The 17,210-nt window shown below is 31.5% G+C and overlaps 1 protein-coding gene and 1 long non-coding RNA gene across 5 annotated transcripts in view; one reads left to right on the top strand and one right to left on the bottom strand.

Moving 5' to 3' along the window:
- Window positions 1-15,110, bottom strand: part of Neto (Neuropilin and tolloid-like) — a 116,387-nt gene extending 101,277 nt beyond the window's left edge. The window contains exons 1-3 of one of the 4 annotated variants that reach the window (XM_072909940.1): window positions 14,821-15,110; window positions 14,011-14,044; window positions 10,598-11,202 (exon numbers count right to left, since the gene is read on the bottom strand). In XM_072909940.1, coding sequence (XP_072766041.1) covers window positions 10,598-10,742 — 145 coding nt within the window. In that variant the 5' untranslated portion in view covers window positions 10,743-11,202; window positions 14,011-14,044; window positions 14,821-15,110. The other 3 variants (XM_072909941.1, XM_072909938.1, XM_072909939.1) reach the window with 3 other exon arrangements.
- LOC140675437 (uncharacterized) lies at window positions 565-2,876 on the top strand. The gene is made up of 3 exons (XR_012048397.1): window positions 565-656; window positions 1,710-1,846; window positions 2,790-2,876. It is a non-coding gene; the product is annotated as an uncharacterized lncRNA (long non-coding RNA).
- Window positions 15,111-17,210: the final 2,100 nt, after the last annotated feature.

Genomic DNA, 17,210 nt, shown 5'->3' with positions numbered 1-17,210 from the left:
AGTACTAAATAATCCATTAGGTCCCATTTGATTTTGCTGATTTGGTCCTGCCAGCTTAAGAGAGCTGATATTCTTACGTGTAGTTTATCATAAGAGTTAATCAATTATGTTAACAATTGCTAATTATAAAGATTATAATTAGCTAATCGTATTTTAAAGAATAATACGATATATACGAAGTACTCATACCTATTCCTTCGAATGTCGCCGTACATATGACAAGAGCAACAGCGCGCTACGTCTGTAAAGGTCGAGCGCCGAACACTATGTGACGATGTAAGATAACAAATTCCTTATGCCTATAAAATAATATACGTAGGTATGCCGAATATCCTTTGTAAAAAATAGTGACGCGTCCTTGTTTGTATCCTTGGTATGCGTGACGTAGGAAGACACGACATAGGACATAGTGGGGGAAGGCAAGTGGGGGAAAGGACCGCTGCGTCGCGCAGAAAGCAGAGAGATGAAAAAATTATTATTGTTCAGCCAACGCTCGAGAGTTAACAAGTACGTATTCGACATATATATGTCGTATTATTTTATAGGCATAAGGAATTTGTTATCTTACATCGTCAGACAGTGTTCGGCGCTCGACCTTTACAGACGTAGCCGCGCTGTTGCTCTTGTCATATGTACGGCAACATTCGAAGGAATAGGTATGCGTACTTCGTATATATCGTATTATTCTTTAAAATACGATTAGCTAATTATAATCTTTGTAATTAGCAATTGTTAACATAATTGATTAACTCTTATGATAAACTACACGTAAGAATATCAGCTCTCTTAAGCTGGCAGGACCAAATCAGCAAAATCAAATGGGACCTAATGGATTATTTAGTACTTATTTTGTACTATTTTGTACCACCAAAAATAATTTTGTACCTCATGCCAATTCAGAAAAAATCGTGGCGCTGCCAACTTAATATTAAGCTAGCAGGATCAAAAGAAAAAATTAAAAAAATAAATGAAACAAAACAGATACAATTAGTACTGAATTTGTACTAATTTGTACCACCGAAAATAAATTTGTATCCCGTGCCAATTAAAAAAAAATCGTGGTCCTGCTAACTTAATATTCAACTATTGTAATAAAAACCATTAAATCATTACAATTTTTTTTTTAATTGGCACGGGGTACAAATTTATTTTCGGTGGTACAAAATTATTTTTGGTGGTACAAATTAGTACAAATTCAGTACTAATCAGATCAATTTTTATTTTTCATTTTTTCATGGTTTTTATTACAATAGTTGAATATTAAGTTAGCAGGACCACAATTTTTTTTTTAATTTGCACGGGGTACAAATTTATTTTTGGTGGTACAAATTAGTACTAATTCAGTACTAATCAGATCAATTTTTATTTTTCATTTTTTAATAGTTTTAAATAATGACGAAAATTATAATTGATTATAATCGATTATTGTATTAAATTAAAAATATTATAATATTTTTTAATATTAATTAAAATAAAATTAATTTCAATTAGAAATTAAATTTTATTTCTTTGATGTCAAGTGGATTAGCTATAATCACAAGTATTTATTTCATGTTAAATTATTTTTGTGTGCTCTTATTTAATTTATTATTAATGTGTAAAATATATAATATATATATATATATATATATTTTTTTTTTTTAACTCGCATGTGTGCTATATAAAAAGCACACACGTTTGATGCAACTACACATTGACAACTCACGTAGATCAGAGGAAAAATGTTACGAAGTGCAGCATATAAAACATTACATTTCTGCACTGCAATGTTTTTTGTTCTCATCGATGCACGAGCACATAAGTTATGGATTTTAAGCACGGGTTTATGCGCGGTCTGCGTGAATAGGTTGGTGCTTTTTTTTATCCGTTTTTATTCGTATCGATCGAACCTTTCAATGCGAAAAGTGCCATATTTCATCGTTAAGCCGTTAAGCATAATGCGTATGTGTAGAAAAGCGCAATGGATACTTCAGTATAAATACTTAATTCCAATGATTAATTCTATGATTATGATAAGTGTTTTTTTCGTATGTTTTCTTAAAATAATTTTTTCGTATATATTCTTAAAATAAATTGTCTATTTTGCATTTTCTATATTTAGCTTCAAGCTATATGCTTTTTTGTTGATAATTACAGTTACATTTAAATCATAAATATAAAGCAATAAGTTTGAGAAGTCCTATCATTCCCTTGACATCGTGAAACATTCATAGAGATTTCCATATTTTCTTGATATTACTTTTTGCTGTTGATGTTTATTAAGTTTTGCTGGAGCCACGTTTTATGCAGTTAAAGTATTTTTCTCTTTTAATGCTGACGCTCGTTTGAGTATTTCACAGGTCTCGGGCTTTTCTTCTTTTTCGTCACCTTTTCCATATTCTTCAACGTGTTTTTATGATCCTTCGTTATGATACTTGCCTGCAAAAGTCTGTGCACCTGCCACGTGAAATTATTTGAACAATTTACATATGCACATGTGTTTATATATTTCACGTGCGAGTGTTTATATATGTGTCTTTTATATATATATATATATATATATATATATATATATTATTTCTGCTTGTAATAATGGTAATATTAATTCAAATAAATTAATTAACATTTTTTTTAAAGTAACTATTACAAAAAATGTAACACATTAAATTGCTTTCAATTATAAACTTGAAATTATATCATTAATTACAACAAAATATAATTTTGTATGTTTTAACAACATTTATTAATTTGTCTGTACTTTTATTGGCTTATTATATTTTTAAATCTTCATGTGTTTTCCATTTTTTTAGAATTAAAGCACACGTAAAGCATAGCGTAAAAGAATTGTCGGCGTAATATATTAACTTCAAGTGAAACGACCCTAAATTTATCCTCGCCTTAATAAAAGCATAAGAGAAGAGAGAAGTAGAACATATTATTACAATGTAAAATATTATTACTATTCTTTTTTATGAATAGTATGTGGTACCGTATTTTTCCATGTATACATTATACTTTATATTTGCAAAATAAAATATTAAATTTACGTGGACACAGAAGTTTAATTTAGAAATAAAATGTAATATTTTGTACATAGTAGAATATACAATTATTATACAAATTTAATTATTTTCGCAGAATTACATAAAATAAAGCTGACTTGCATATTTTCTGTTTAGAAATTAAATACATATTACGTATAAATGATATATGCATAATACATATATTACAATAAATTATAATTTATATGTATATATTTTTTTTTCTTTATATTTATATAATTTTTACTTAATAATAATTATAATTTTAGTCATTATTTTATAGAGTTTTCTTTTTTTCACAATAATGTCTCTTTATAAGTTCTTAATAGTTTCAGTATTTTTATATGTATATATTGCTTTTATGACATATAATTTAAACAATGTAAATATTATTTTTTATATAAATAGAATACTTTTTGGGAGCATGTCATAGCGCATTTGCGTCTCGTTTTACCTTAGAGTCGTGTCACAGGATGAGTTGCTTTACATTGCAAATAGAGCGTCCACAATTTCGCTGATAAACGCGTAGCGCGAATGTCAGTAGTCATACTCAATTACCTCAATTTATATTCACACCGGCGAATACATCGACGCAGTCGTAAAATCTCTAAGAGAACCGCTCTTTTATTCTATCTTGAACATAAAAATCCTCCTCCCGTTTTCTGCTCTTTGCGCGTCTATTTTTTTTTTTTTTTTTTTTTTTTTTTTTGCGCCGAGCTGCTGGCTTTCTTCAGTACGGTCATCGTCGGTTATTATTCCTGCTATTCGCAGCGTCGAAATGGGCGCCATCGTGGGACATTCCACGAACGATCACGAATAACTTATATTTCACCAAAGATCTGTCGGCGTGCCAGAATTCGAACCATCGAGCCCCGGCAGAACAATTCGCAGGAATGATAACGCGCACGCGGAGCAAAAAGGCGGTGGACGTCTATTAATCGTGCGGATTTTATCTGCCGCCGACGTTGCAGAAAGGACCGGGTTCCTTTGGAGGGAATCGGGATATATTCAAAAGATGGAAATTGTTGGACCGTGTGTCCTGAAATGTATTTCCATTTGCCTCCGAGTAGCCTCTAGTGGTGGATTATTGCACGAAACCATATAAGAATTTCTTAGCTTTATAGTGATTTCAAATTGTAGCAAGACTTGATGTCTTTTTCTTTCTTTCCCTTTATACAATTTTTAAAATTATAAATATCGATTATTAAAAACGAAAATGCGTATACATTTGATTCTCTTCAAAATTTGGTTAATTGAAATATTTAGTAGGATTTTAAAAGTTTTTTGAAATTAATTTATATTTGAAGTCTTTTAACGTTCACTTTTAACAATTCACTCTGCTACTTTTCTAAGAGTTGACCTCGGTTAGTTATACGTCTACTTGTCACAAATCTCTGGTGCGCAATGCAAAGCACGAAATGTCCCTTCGAAACTTACAAATTGATCCGATCATGTAGCTGAGAATCTCCTGCGAATGCGGCGGTGCATTTGAATGCGGTGCATATCGAACGGATATATTTATGTGGCATCTACAATCATGCAAACACGGTCGATGTTCGATCGGATTACCCGTTATGCAGCTCGCACTCAATTCTTGTCACGTGAACCTAGAGATATCCACTACAAACTTTAGTCATCTACTATAACGTCGCCAAGGTATCGTTTTATCGATGAGTATTGACAGGTCTTCGCGGTTAATTAGGTATTTCTTGAAAGCGTAATAAAGCAAAATGTAATTTTATTTTATGGCGAGAAATTTGTGCTTATATACCGAGAGATAATGCAAATTTTGTATATATAATATATAATAATATAATAATATAATACACGAATGAAGAAAGTTTATAATGACTGGAGTATAAGATTAATAATTAATTTAAATTAAATATAAATTAATTAAATAATAAAGTTTTTAACATTAAATAATAGTTTCTATCTAATGACGCGATTGATTAGAAAGTACATAACGCAAACGAGGCTGCACCATTTTCCATTAAATCGGCTACACAATAGTTTTGCATCTAGATGCTAATCACTTATAGGAAAATCGTTTTATAACAGTTTCCCTTCCGCTCGCCACGACATGGTTTATTCTCCAATGGAAACACGTATATATATGTTTACGATTCTTGTTTGTCATAACTACATTATCATCATAACGGACCAGCTATAGTACGTATACGCCAAGCAACTTCATGCACAGAGACTCATTCTTCGTAATATCGAAATCCTGAATTTCATTGTCGATGTTATTTCAAGATTAATAACTGAGATATAGCAATGCTAACGAGTTTGCAGAATATTAAAAATACAATAACGTTTTTGATAGCTTCGTTAAAATTCTACTACGGCTCCAATATCCATTATCATGGTCTTCTTATAATACAGAAATACAGTAATTTTTCATTCTGGATAAATAAGAGACATTTTACGAGGAAAATATCTTTTTTGTGTTTTTGTGGTTATTTTTTAGTATTTTTTAAATTTTAGTTGCAATACTTTAAAAAAATAAAATTCTAAACATAAACAAAATAGAATAAAACAATATAATATATGTATAAATAAATAAATTTAGAACTATCGATAATCTGGCTGAAGCTTGATAAAAATTCTACAAATAACTGCAACAATAATTGTGATCAATAAATATTATATTAATTTTATCAATTACATTTATAATTTCTTCGTGACAATTTGTCAAACTTGATATTACATACATATTCACTTACATATATGGATAATATTGTAAAAGTCAAATTCAAAAAATTATAATGTTGAAAAAATTTAACGAACTTAACTAAAACATGACAAATTTTTATGATTTATCGTACAATAATTCGATTATCCTGAGAATTGTAGATTTTATTTATATCAAATGAATTTAAAACGTGAATTCTTTTGTTAAAAATTTAAGTTTGTTTGTGATTCAACTTTTAATTAAACTTTAATTAAAGTGGTTATTTTTTTTTATATTACATATTTATCTCTATCCATATATCTTTGATGAAAATGGAATTATTAAATTAATCTATATTTCTTGCAATCCGATTATTTACGGTATTGAGAAATGCAGTTGCTGCTTCTGTCTTCTAATTAGGTCACCATCTCAATATAACATTATTTTTTTTTTCATATGTCTCTCTAAATATAACGGCGTATAATTTAAGCAATTATTAATCATGTTGTATATTTTAAGTTGTATCAAACATGTAATTTTTACACTAATTAAATTTTACTCATCCAAATCGGTTGAAAAATTCAATTGGTATCGAACATTTTAATGAAAACATTACATTATTGATTTATATTAACTTGTGATTTATTTGATTACGTTATTCTTATCACGGATCATAACAATTACATTACTAATTCAAGATTAATCATTCAAAGTCAGAATTATTTAGTTTATGGCAACACGTAAAAATTAAATCTGATCTTCTGCACACACTAAATAAGATACACTGACAATGAGCTATCTCAGCCTGAAGATTAAAACTATACAATATTGGCTAAGACATATTATTTTTCACAGAAATTAAAATCGATAATACTGACAAATATAATATATTACATTTGAAATCTCATTTGAAGAATTTTCATTAACTAAAGATAGGGAAAAAGTATTTTTATTTGCCAAGTAAAAAAGCTACATCTGTATAGTAAAGTTTGCAAAGTTATGCTTGTTTTCGAGAAGTGATACGAGAGAGAAAAATTTGAATACAATGATAGATATATCAACCATTCGTTGTTGTAAACAAATGTAAATTGAACGCTTTTCCTCTACGAAGCGAGGACACAGTATTACATTTTCTACCTGCGAGACTTCATCTCTCATGCCGTTTTTTTTTCAAATGGAAATAGTAGACCGAGATAAAAACCGTGTGTAATGTGTTTATATGCAAAAGAAAGAATTGCAAATATACAACAAACATAAATTCAAAAACTTTGATCTTTTATGATCTCTTGTGGATCCTTCACAATTACAACAATTTTTCTTTATAATTCTATGTATATTTTTTATGTGCTCTATATAAATATTATTTTTTTAACTTGTATTATAACGCTAATTATGTATTAGACACATATTATTACATTATACAATCATGTGTGTGTTATTTATGAGTTAATTAACAAATAGAAGAAACAACAATTTAATTTTATCTGACTAAAAAAAATTGATTTATATGTATGTACGATATGTAATTAATTGGCAATAATTATCTTAGACTCGAAATAGTGCAAGGCTGCAATAATAATGATTTCTCAAAATTAATGTGATCGATAAACGTTATATGGTTTGATGAGGATCTCGTTATAACATTGCTATTGGATGCAATACAGCAGAGTAAAGTGCAATCTGCGATACGAAACAGCAACGTACGCCAATCTCGTTAATGGACAATCGAATGTAGCACATTGTTTGCTGATTTATGTTTTTATCTTTGCCAAAAGTCGTTCCAACAAGAAAATCGATAATTTTTCTCAACGCGATACTTATTACTTGCGCATTGTTGAATTATATTAAGTTATATTAAACGCGATTTTAATTATTACAGTAGACTAACGCGTAATGTTAACCGTTTGATTGAAGTTGTAGAAGAAATAAACAGCAAATTAAACAGCAAAATTAAAGTAAACAGCAATTGACTGGATGTTAGCCGTGAATCAACGATGTTTCTATCGCTCGACAATGATACTTGTGATCGACAAAGGACTCCATCAACATTTCCGTGGTGAATTCGTATCAGAAACAATCCAATAGTTTGTACGGAAAGAATACAGGGTATGTCAAATAATATGTTTTATTTATTAATTTCAATTATCTTATCTTTCTTTACGATTTTCATTATTTTTCTCAATTTAATCTATTTCAGAAAATTTTTATATATCTAGTAAAAAGACAATATATATGTATATTTCGGTAATCCACGAGATCTTTTTTGTTTAATCAATAAAGAATAAAACAATTTTGTTTAAACAATAAGAATTTTTATTGTTTGCGATATAGTATTAATATTTAAAAAATCATATAAACGTCAAGCAGATAAATCTCATAAATTTTGAGCCTCAAATTTCGAATGATCGTATTTGCAGTTCTCATCATCACCAAATATTGCTCATGTTTGTGAGTAATATGTGCAGTTTCCGTGTTCCAATTTCGATGCATGCTCGTATCTAGGCTCAATTATTGGTCATAACGACAATTTTCGCTCAATATCACGCAGTGTTGTTCGATTGCTTTGAGATGGACTAGACTGATAATACGGGATAATATTGTTTGGCATTCGATTGAAGCTTGCTAAGTGATAAGAAAATCTGCAAATTGAACAAAGTCGTTGCCTACAGTCGCGCTCAGGAAATTGCGGCACGTTCGCCGAGCGTATATCTGTGAATTAACGATGCAATTGGTAGTATCTGACGCTACGTGATCAACCAAGGGCTCTCTATCGGCGTTTGTTCGATGTGTTATCGATTTAACATGAAAAAAATGTCGTTTGTGCGTGCGCGACTATGTGAACTGATTCGAAAAATTGGACGGTGTTTTAACATACAGACGAAAACGATATCCATGTTCATCGAAATTACACTTAAATTTTGTATTTTACACTTGAAAACTGAATGCTATTATAAAATTGAATGTAAAAATAAATGGGGAAATCGTTGGAACTTAAATGATTGTTATACTATTACATATAGTTAAATTTCAACAAACGTATATTTAATTGAAAAGAGGCAAAATACGTTATTTATTTTTTGCGCAAATTACTTATATTTACGATATTTTTGAATTTATTTTGTTATATTTTGGTAACAACACATATTTTATATAACATCAATAAATTGAATTTTATCTATTAAGGGAATTATTATTTTATTTTAAATTAATAAAAACATACACGCGTGCATTTATATATAAGAGCTAATGTTTTATTTGTTGTCGCCAAGACGTTCGATCTTATTTTTGCCGAATCTTTCCCGGAACGAGAAAGATGTCTTTCGTGATCCTCTTTGACGAAACTTTATTCATTTCGGTTGCTGTAATCTGGCTTAATTAAACTTCTACTTCTCGTCCCGCTAACCCGCCTTCAAGGCGGATTAGCCGAACGTACCACCTTAAGTTCATATCGGATCCGAACGTGAGGCGAACAAAAACTTAACGTCCGGTAGATCTACTGCATTGCGCAACGACACTATTCAGCACTGCATTCTCCTTGCACTCGCATCGCGCTGTGAGTTGAAGATAGATAGAATGCAATAAAAAAAAACTGGATGAAGTGTCTCGAGAACGTGTTTGCGTTTTATGCGCATTTAAATTCCATTCGCCTTTGTCACTTGATGAAAGCACGTATAAAAGTTACTGCTACTAAATGACATAAGAGTATTTCTTTTTTTATCATTTTGGTCGTTGTAAAAGCCAGACTTTTATTCTAATTGTTCACATGTATCGTCACTTTTTTCATCGTGACTGTCCAGGTATTATTTGCAAAAATCCTTAAAATATTTCATAAAATTCTCTCTATTTCTCTCTATAATGCACTATATAATCTTTTACAAAAACTAGATTACATTGAAATTAATTCTGCGTGTAAAATGACTCTCTTAGAGTTTTCCTTGAAACAAAAGAGAATAATGATGATTATCTCAACGTAAGAAATTAGGTTTTACTTCGTAAGAACAAATTAATTTTTGTGTTAAGAGATGGATAACATTATTTATATAAAAAGTCTTACACGCGAATTTATATAAAATCTAAGAGGTATGCTTATTGCACTGTTTCTACAGCTTTAATTAGACAAACCTCCCAAGTGTCGAAACTCGATACGACGCAAGTCAGGGCTGCGTGTCGCCAAGAAAAAAAGAAAACAGTGAAAAAGAGCTAAATCAACAGACGTTATATGTGCGTTTATGCTAGACGCGCGCGCACACATGGCGGGTTAACTTGGCTGGTGCCTAAATATAGAGGACATATGACCTGCTTATTTTTGAAGATGGCGTAAATGAAGTTTCGAAAAACAATAAATTTTTAATACGACATGTATATATGGATAGATATCATGTCCATATATTAACGTATTATTTAAAATTTAAATTATTCTATTTTCAAAATAAGTATACTAAATCGATACTTGTAATTCAAACTGAGAAGAGAAGAGAAGAGAAAAAATACTAGTATTTTTTGGAAATTATTGTAAACATATTAAGACATGCATTTTTTTATTTTAAATTATATATGAATTTGAAATATCTAGAGGAAGGAAAGGATGCATATCCAAGTATTCTCTATAACTGTTACATTTCCTCTGAAACTATGAAATTTAATAAATTCTTGAATAAAGACAAGATTTTATAATTAAATTAATTCAAAGAAATAATTTAGAAGCAAATTTTTTCTACTTTATTTCTTTATATTTTTCTTATGTTAACAAAGCTCTTAAAATTTTTTTATTTCTTTAAAACTCGAAACATTATTAACTTTTCTCATTTTCTTATTAGTTCAAATCCAATATCGTTGAAGGGAAGCGTGATTACCTCACGACATATTTGTTAGAATACCCGCGAGTGTGTTTCTTACTCACCGAGTACGAGTAACAGTAGAACATGTTGCGGGAACCGAGCCACCATTGTGGGCCCGTCCGCTCGCACATCTATGAATTTAAATCGAGCGATCCTGCCGTGCCCCCTCGATTTGCCCGTCACGATCGCCAGCACCCGCCGCAACATTCATTTAACGGTCTGTCAGGCTTCCACGTGTGCGTATGCGTCGCTTATCCAGTTCTTCCGACCAGGCACGAACCTTTTTCACTTTGCACCTCCTTTGGCGTTTTCTCCTTTTACTGTTGATATTCAATCCGAAATCCAGGAGAGTTCCGGTATTCGGAAAACAGCCACTTTTGTCGATCGAGCTGCACACACTCACGCCCGATTAATTTCCCACGGCGACACGACCTCTCGAAATTCGTGGGAATTCAGCGCGAATCGGTATAGTTCGCAGAGGTACGTGATCGCGCGAAATGCCCCCGGCATGCGTTGCCGAAATGACGGTATTTTTGTTTTGTTCTCTCTTCTTTTTTTCCTCTTTTTTTCAATCGAACGCGATTTGATCAGGTGGCTTTATATTAATCGGCCCGCGGCGTTCTCGCGTACGGTGGCTGCGATTGGACCACGCTCGAAAACCCGGTATCTGTGCACATAAATATTTTAGGGCTGCGTTTGCCAGGATAGGATGGGATAGGATAGGGTAACAGATAGGATGGACGGTCGAATGGACGAGAGGTGCCGAGATAGACTCGCGGAAAAAATAATTTACAAATGAAACATGATACAACTTGACACTCGCCGGATAATATCAGTGTGAATATAACGGAAGCAGTCGCTCTAGAAAATGTTGACAGAAGTTCGAAGGGAGATGAGAGAGCTAATGCAAGGGAGGCTGCGTCTTGCGTATATGTGTGTGCATAATCATGTACGCTCTTCGTATATGATTATATTATGTGTCACGTGTGTATATGTGCACTTCATTGTCAATCGCTGTGAACTTTCGCGACAATTGCGTCCCGAAGAACTAAAGCGACGAAGGTTAAATTGAAAACCGATAAGTTCTTTCTTCTCGCAAGTTATCTGATTGCTGTCGTTTTCCTGCTAGGAAGGGTGTCTTCTCACCCGAAAGCGATTAGCGATATTCGATTTTCAAAAAGTATTTTAAGAAATCAGTATAGACTTATCTATTTTCTTTTTTCTTTTAGAATCATAATATAATTTGCGACATTTTCAAAACAATATGAAAAGTACCTCACAATTTTCATTAAAACAATATTATTTATTAATTTTAATTTGAAACTCTATACTCAAATATAATCTGTTGTTAAAAATAGTCGTATTACATTAGATAATATGCTATAAAAGCGGAAATTACATCAAGCAACGAGCGACAGGATAAAGCTGTTTATAATATACATATATCCTAGACGATCAAATGATACAATTGTAACGGGTTGATTCGTACGCGTGCATGCAAGGGCTTTGCTCTGCTTATACGTTATATTCCACGCATTATATTCGCGAGTAGAAACCACACACGAAATAACCGAGTTACTGTAATGTCGTGTAGCACGGCTAAAAAGCGCACGATCGAAAAGCCGATTGAACTTAAACGGGAATTACAAATCGTTTAATCGATTTACATATAAATCCATTTTATTTTTCCATTTGATTCGACAAATCGTGACAAGACAACGGCTTTTCGTGCTGCTCGTAATTTTATCATATTAAAATGCGAATGTACGTTTCGCGCGAACGACTTTCTATTCCTCGGGGTCTCCTACATTCGCACCATTTCTATTCCGCACCGTTCATTTTCTCCCTCGACGCGGATCCACTTCTTTTCTATAGGGAATAAAAACGATCGTTTAGCTCGCGCCGCAGCGTCAACAGAGCAGAGGTAAAAATCGTGTGACACTCAACGACGAACGGTGACGCCTTTTCGCGCTGCAATATCACGAATATAAGCTTTTCACTGAGACTCTTCACCTACAATTGTTAAATCAATTATTTGAATAGTTTATTTTCTCAACAAATATAACTGAACCACTAATAATGTTTTATATTAAGTATAAGATTTCAGAAAAATATATATTTTCTGTAATTTATAATTTCTTACGTGAAATTGCATCTGACATGACAAAAGAAAAGAGTGAAATATATTCCAATTTTTATATAACAACATTAATTTCGAAGAAAAAAAATATTGCGTAATGATTCTTAAGTAGAGGATAAAGTGGATTATAGAAATAAAATGATTATAATCACATTTATACGTATTTATATTTATCAATACTTTTAATAGCTTTAATATTCAAATTATGATTATCGTAACAATTTTCATATTTATAGGAAAAGAATAATACAAGTCATCAACCCTGCATTTTTTAAATTTTTCATTAAAAGCTTTTCGTGTTGCAAAGTATTTTGCATTCACGGCCACACTGGGGTTATCGCCCTTTTTTCCTATGCTCGGCTGAATATGCATGACTGGCGACGAAGGGCTACTTGGCAGAATCGAGTCCTGTCTACACTCTTTCGAGTTTTGTCGTAATTTCCTTGACTTTCGCAGTAACAGTTTTGAGTTTTTTATCATTGATGTTTTGCACTTAACTTTTCTTTAAATCATGTCTCACATTATATATTATGATATTTTTTTCAATTACATACGTCTAACGTGTGATGACTTTTTACGATTAACATTGTCTCTGTAATAAAGAAAGTTCACAGAATTTGTGAATTTAACAAATTAGTAAAAATACAAAGGTTCCTTATCTTAAAGAAATTATACATTTTATTCTATATTTCCACAAATTGTTTTTTTCACGAAATTTTTATACTTTGACTTGTACCATTTTTTAAATATTTTTCTGAATTTAATTATATTTTCAATTATATTTTCTAGTTTTCATTCATATCCTGAAATAAACAGAAAAATAATCGATGTTTTAAACAAATTCTATGACAAGAGTCATTTAAAAGGAAAAACAATGTCACGTCAGATGTGTAGATTGTTTTGATTTTTTTTTTATTGCATTCGTACTAGTTTATTTATTCATGAAGATTGTTGATTTCATGAGTGAATATAGAATTTATAATTGCTAAAGTTTTGCATATTGCAAGCATTGTTGCTCTCTTATTTTTACCCGTGTGAATACGAAAAAACTAATGCAATTAAAATTTAAATATTAATACGATAAATTTTCAACGTTTATATTCGTCCATTATTGAAGATTGTCTATTCATTATTCATAGCCACATTGTTTTTTAAATAAAAGTAAATTTTTTTACAGTAACGCGTCATCTATAGAAACGGTACGTGTGTAGAATACCATATTTCTTTGCACTCAAGTCGTTTCACAGCGATAGCTTCGTACCAAAGAATAATGTCGATCATTAATTATGACACGATGAGATGATTATTTTAAGAGAGTTTTAAAATTTGACTTACGTCACGTTTGAAACGTGTGGCAATTGAGGAAATTCTGAGAAAGAGAAAAATGATTGGACGAACGAATTTTCACATACGCGTGTCTGGAATACTTGACATTTCCTTTCTCTGTGCACGTATTCCTTTTCAGCGGTTGACGCGCTACTCTTTTTGTAAAAGCGCGGTGCAGCCTTTGCCGCGAACGTTCCTCAAGAATAGACGCGCGTTCGTGCTCTCGCTCCATATCTCGCGGTCCACATTCGGGCGTAGCATAATTTCCGAGGAATCTCAGAGCTCCATAAACGCCAGACGCGAATACGCTTTTATATCGTCACGCTCGCACGAAATTCGTTCCCTCATAAAAAAGGAACCTTAATATGGATCCCTCGGATCGAACGTCGAGAATGGGTTTATTATATCCCTGACACGTATTTTGAGATCCGACATTCAAGAAATCTGCAGTTATCGCTTCGAAAAATCTGTCAATTTTTCAAAGCCGTTCAAGGTCGTTTACAATAACGAAATAATATCACGTAGATATCTTGTTTCGTTGCGCTCATCGATGCGCCATTATATCGACGATTATATATTTCTGGATTATCTTATCAAAGCTGCCTTAAAGGAGCACGACGGGTGTGCTCTCGAGGCCGCTTGGCGAGCTGCCGACATTTTTCGTGGATATTTTTGTCACACGGCCCACCGAAATGCATCGGTCCAAATCGCACACCGTCGCCGTCTACTAGCGAAAGCAATTCGAATGTAATTCGTGCGCAAATTTAGCCAAGATTTAATCACGAGCGCGTGTTGCACGAGTCGCAACTAAATACGTACGAAGAGCCGGTTCGGACGAGACGAGGTTCTCGTATAAATATCCGATATTTCGAGTTTTCGTCCACGCGCGACGTACGTCTTAGAAACACGCGCACTTTTCACTATCCTCGCACACGAAATACACGCACGCATGCACGTGTTCCCGTTTCACGCGGAGTCAACTGTATCGTCGCACCGCTGCCAAACGAGCGAACGAACAAGTAGTACAAGCCTGTCACCTCACGATCCGTCGCGCGCGGACTCCGACCGCCGACTGACTACTAGCCATGGTCTGTGCTCGGTGGCTGTTTCTACTGTCTAGCTCGCGCGCCTCTTTCGGCGCCGTCTCCATCGCACCCGCCGCCGACGCATTATCCTTCTAAGATCTAAGGCTAGCGCAAAGCTCTCGTAAAAGCTCCAAAGAAAGCAATCAAGATAATAATTGCTTTTTTATTGAGTACGCCAAAATGCGTTTAAACTATCAGGCGCAATATATGAAATATTATTGATTGCAAAATAGAAATAGTATTTTAATAAAAATTTCGTTCAAAGTTTTAATCGTGAATGTGCTTAACGATATTATCGCGTACATTATACATATATATATAAAAAGAATAAAATTATAGAAATTATTAAGTACTAACAAGATAAAAAGTAATATTTTTTATAGCCACGCTGATATATAAAACGTTGATTTAATCTCTTACTTTCTATTATTCTTTTTTTTCTCCTAATTTTATTATGAAATACTAAACGATTCATTATATAATTTTACTCTGAATTATTCATAATGAAAAAATCCAACTGCCGAAATAGTCGAATAGATAGAAAAAAGAATAAGATTTCTAAATCAGTAAAAATAATCAGAAAGTAGAATGTTTTTTTTTTCTTAATTTTTAAATTATTATAAATGATTTATAGAACCGGAATTAGCACAAGAAATTAATCTAGAGCTTTAATTATAAGAATGTCAATTTTATGACATTATGATAGAAACGAAATTAATAACTCATTATTAACTTCTTCCTTTTCAATTATGACAAAGTTTGGGAGGTCATTTCAACTATATTATAATAATTGTTAATCGCAACTTCTTAATGAAAGTTCCTGATTTAGTTTACTTGCAGTAAATAAAACTTTGTTACTGTTGCAAAGTAATTATGAATTTTAACCAATCTAGAAAGAACCAATCTAAATATTTTCTTTTTTACGATATCTTTAAAAAATCTTATAGTATTGTTAATGGCTAAAGAAATTATAATTAAGTACTAACGGAGACTTTTTGATATATATATATATATATATATATATATATATATATATATATATATATATTAGACGATATATCTATATATAAAAAATATATATACTTATTTTATTCGAAATTTAACAGTTATCTTATTATGTGCAAAATATTTTTGAATATTTTTGTATAAAAGTTGTTGAATGAAAGAAGTTTATGTTGACCACGGTTAAAGTTATACGAGACAGTATAGTTATCTAGTGATAGAACATCGCATGTGGATGAGTATTACATCCCAGAGCGGGCATTCTTCTTGAAAAGCTATAGCGCGACAGTCTGATCGAGCACCTGTCGATGGCAGACTTTGGCCAGCTTTTTCCAATTCGCCCAGGCATTCAGCGCCTGCCGATCATCAAAAGCGATGCTTATTTGCATAGATTGCGAACTACGGTTGCGCGTACGATGATCAATTCGAACATTAACAGCGCTATCAACCCAATGGAATTCATAAATACGACAAAATTAAATTGTTTAGCATCTGAATATTCACATTTATGAGGCTTTAAAAATATAGAAAAAAATACTATTTAAGTTCCAAGAAAACCTAAAAATAAAAAATTGGATATGTAAGATTCTCTTAAATAAAATATTAAATAATCTTATCTTGATTTTAATGTAAATGTAAATTAAAATCAACAAAGATTAATTTCTACCTATACACTCACCTAATTAATAATTAATTAAAGACTTAATATAAGAAAGAAAGTGACATAATATCTATTATTTCTAATTAAATAATTAATTTTCCTTTTGATATAGAGTAGATGTGCTTTCTTTTATCTTATTTTATAAATATAATATAATATAACGATGTATTGCTGTAATAATATAACACGTAAATGTTACTTGATATGCACAATTAAAACATAGAAGATGTATTATCTGTAGAAAATAATACATAGTTTTCAAATACAAAAACCTATCATATTTACTCGATTTTTAGCTGTCAATCTCTACCTAGAGATAATTCACTTACCTTATTATTTAATTGTTATGTGGTTTTTTAAAATTGTTGATTTTAAAATTATTTTTTATTTATTATTAATTTTTATTTTATTCTTATTTTTTTAAAGATGTTTTTATATTGACAACAACGCTCTTAAAAGAA

Source organism: Anoplolepis gracilipes, chromosome 17 (genome assembly GCF_047496725.1).
Source record: "Anoplolepis gracilipes chromosome 17, ASM4749672v1, whole genome shotgun sequence".
NCBI lineage: Eukaryota > Metazoa > Arthropoda > Insecta > Hymenoptera > Formicidae > Anoplolepis > Anoplolepis gracilipes.
Note: the sequence above shows the minus strand (reverse complement) of the source record. Positions and strands in the feature narration are given on the sequence as shown.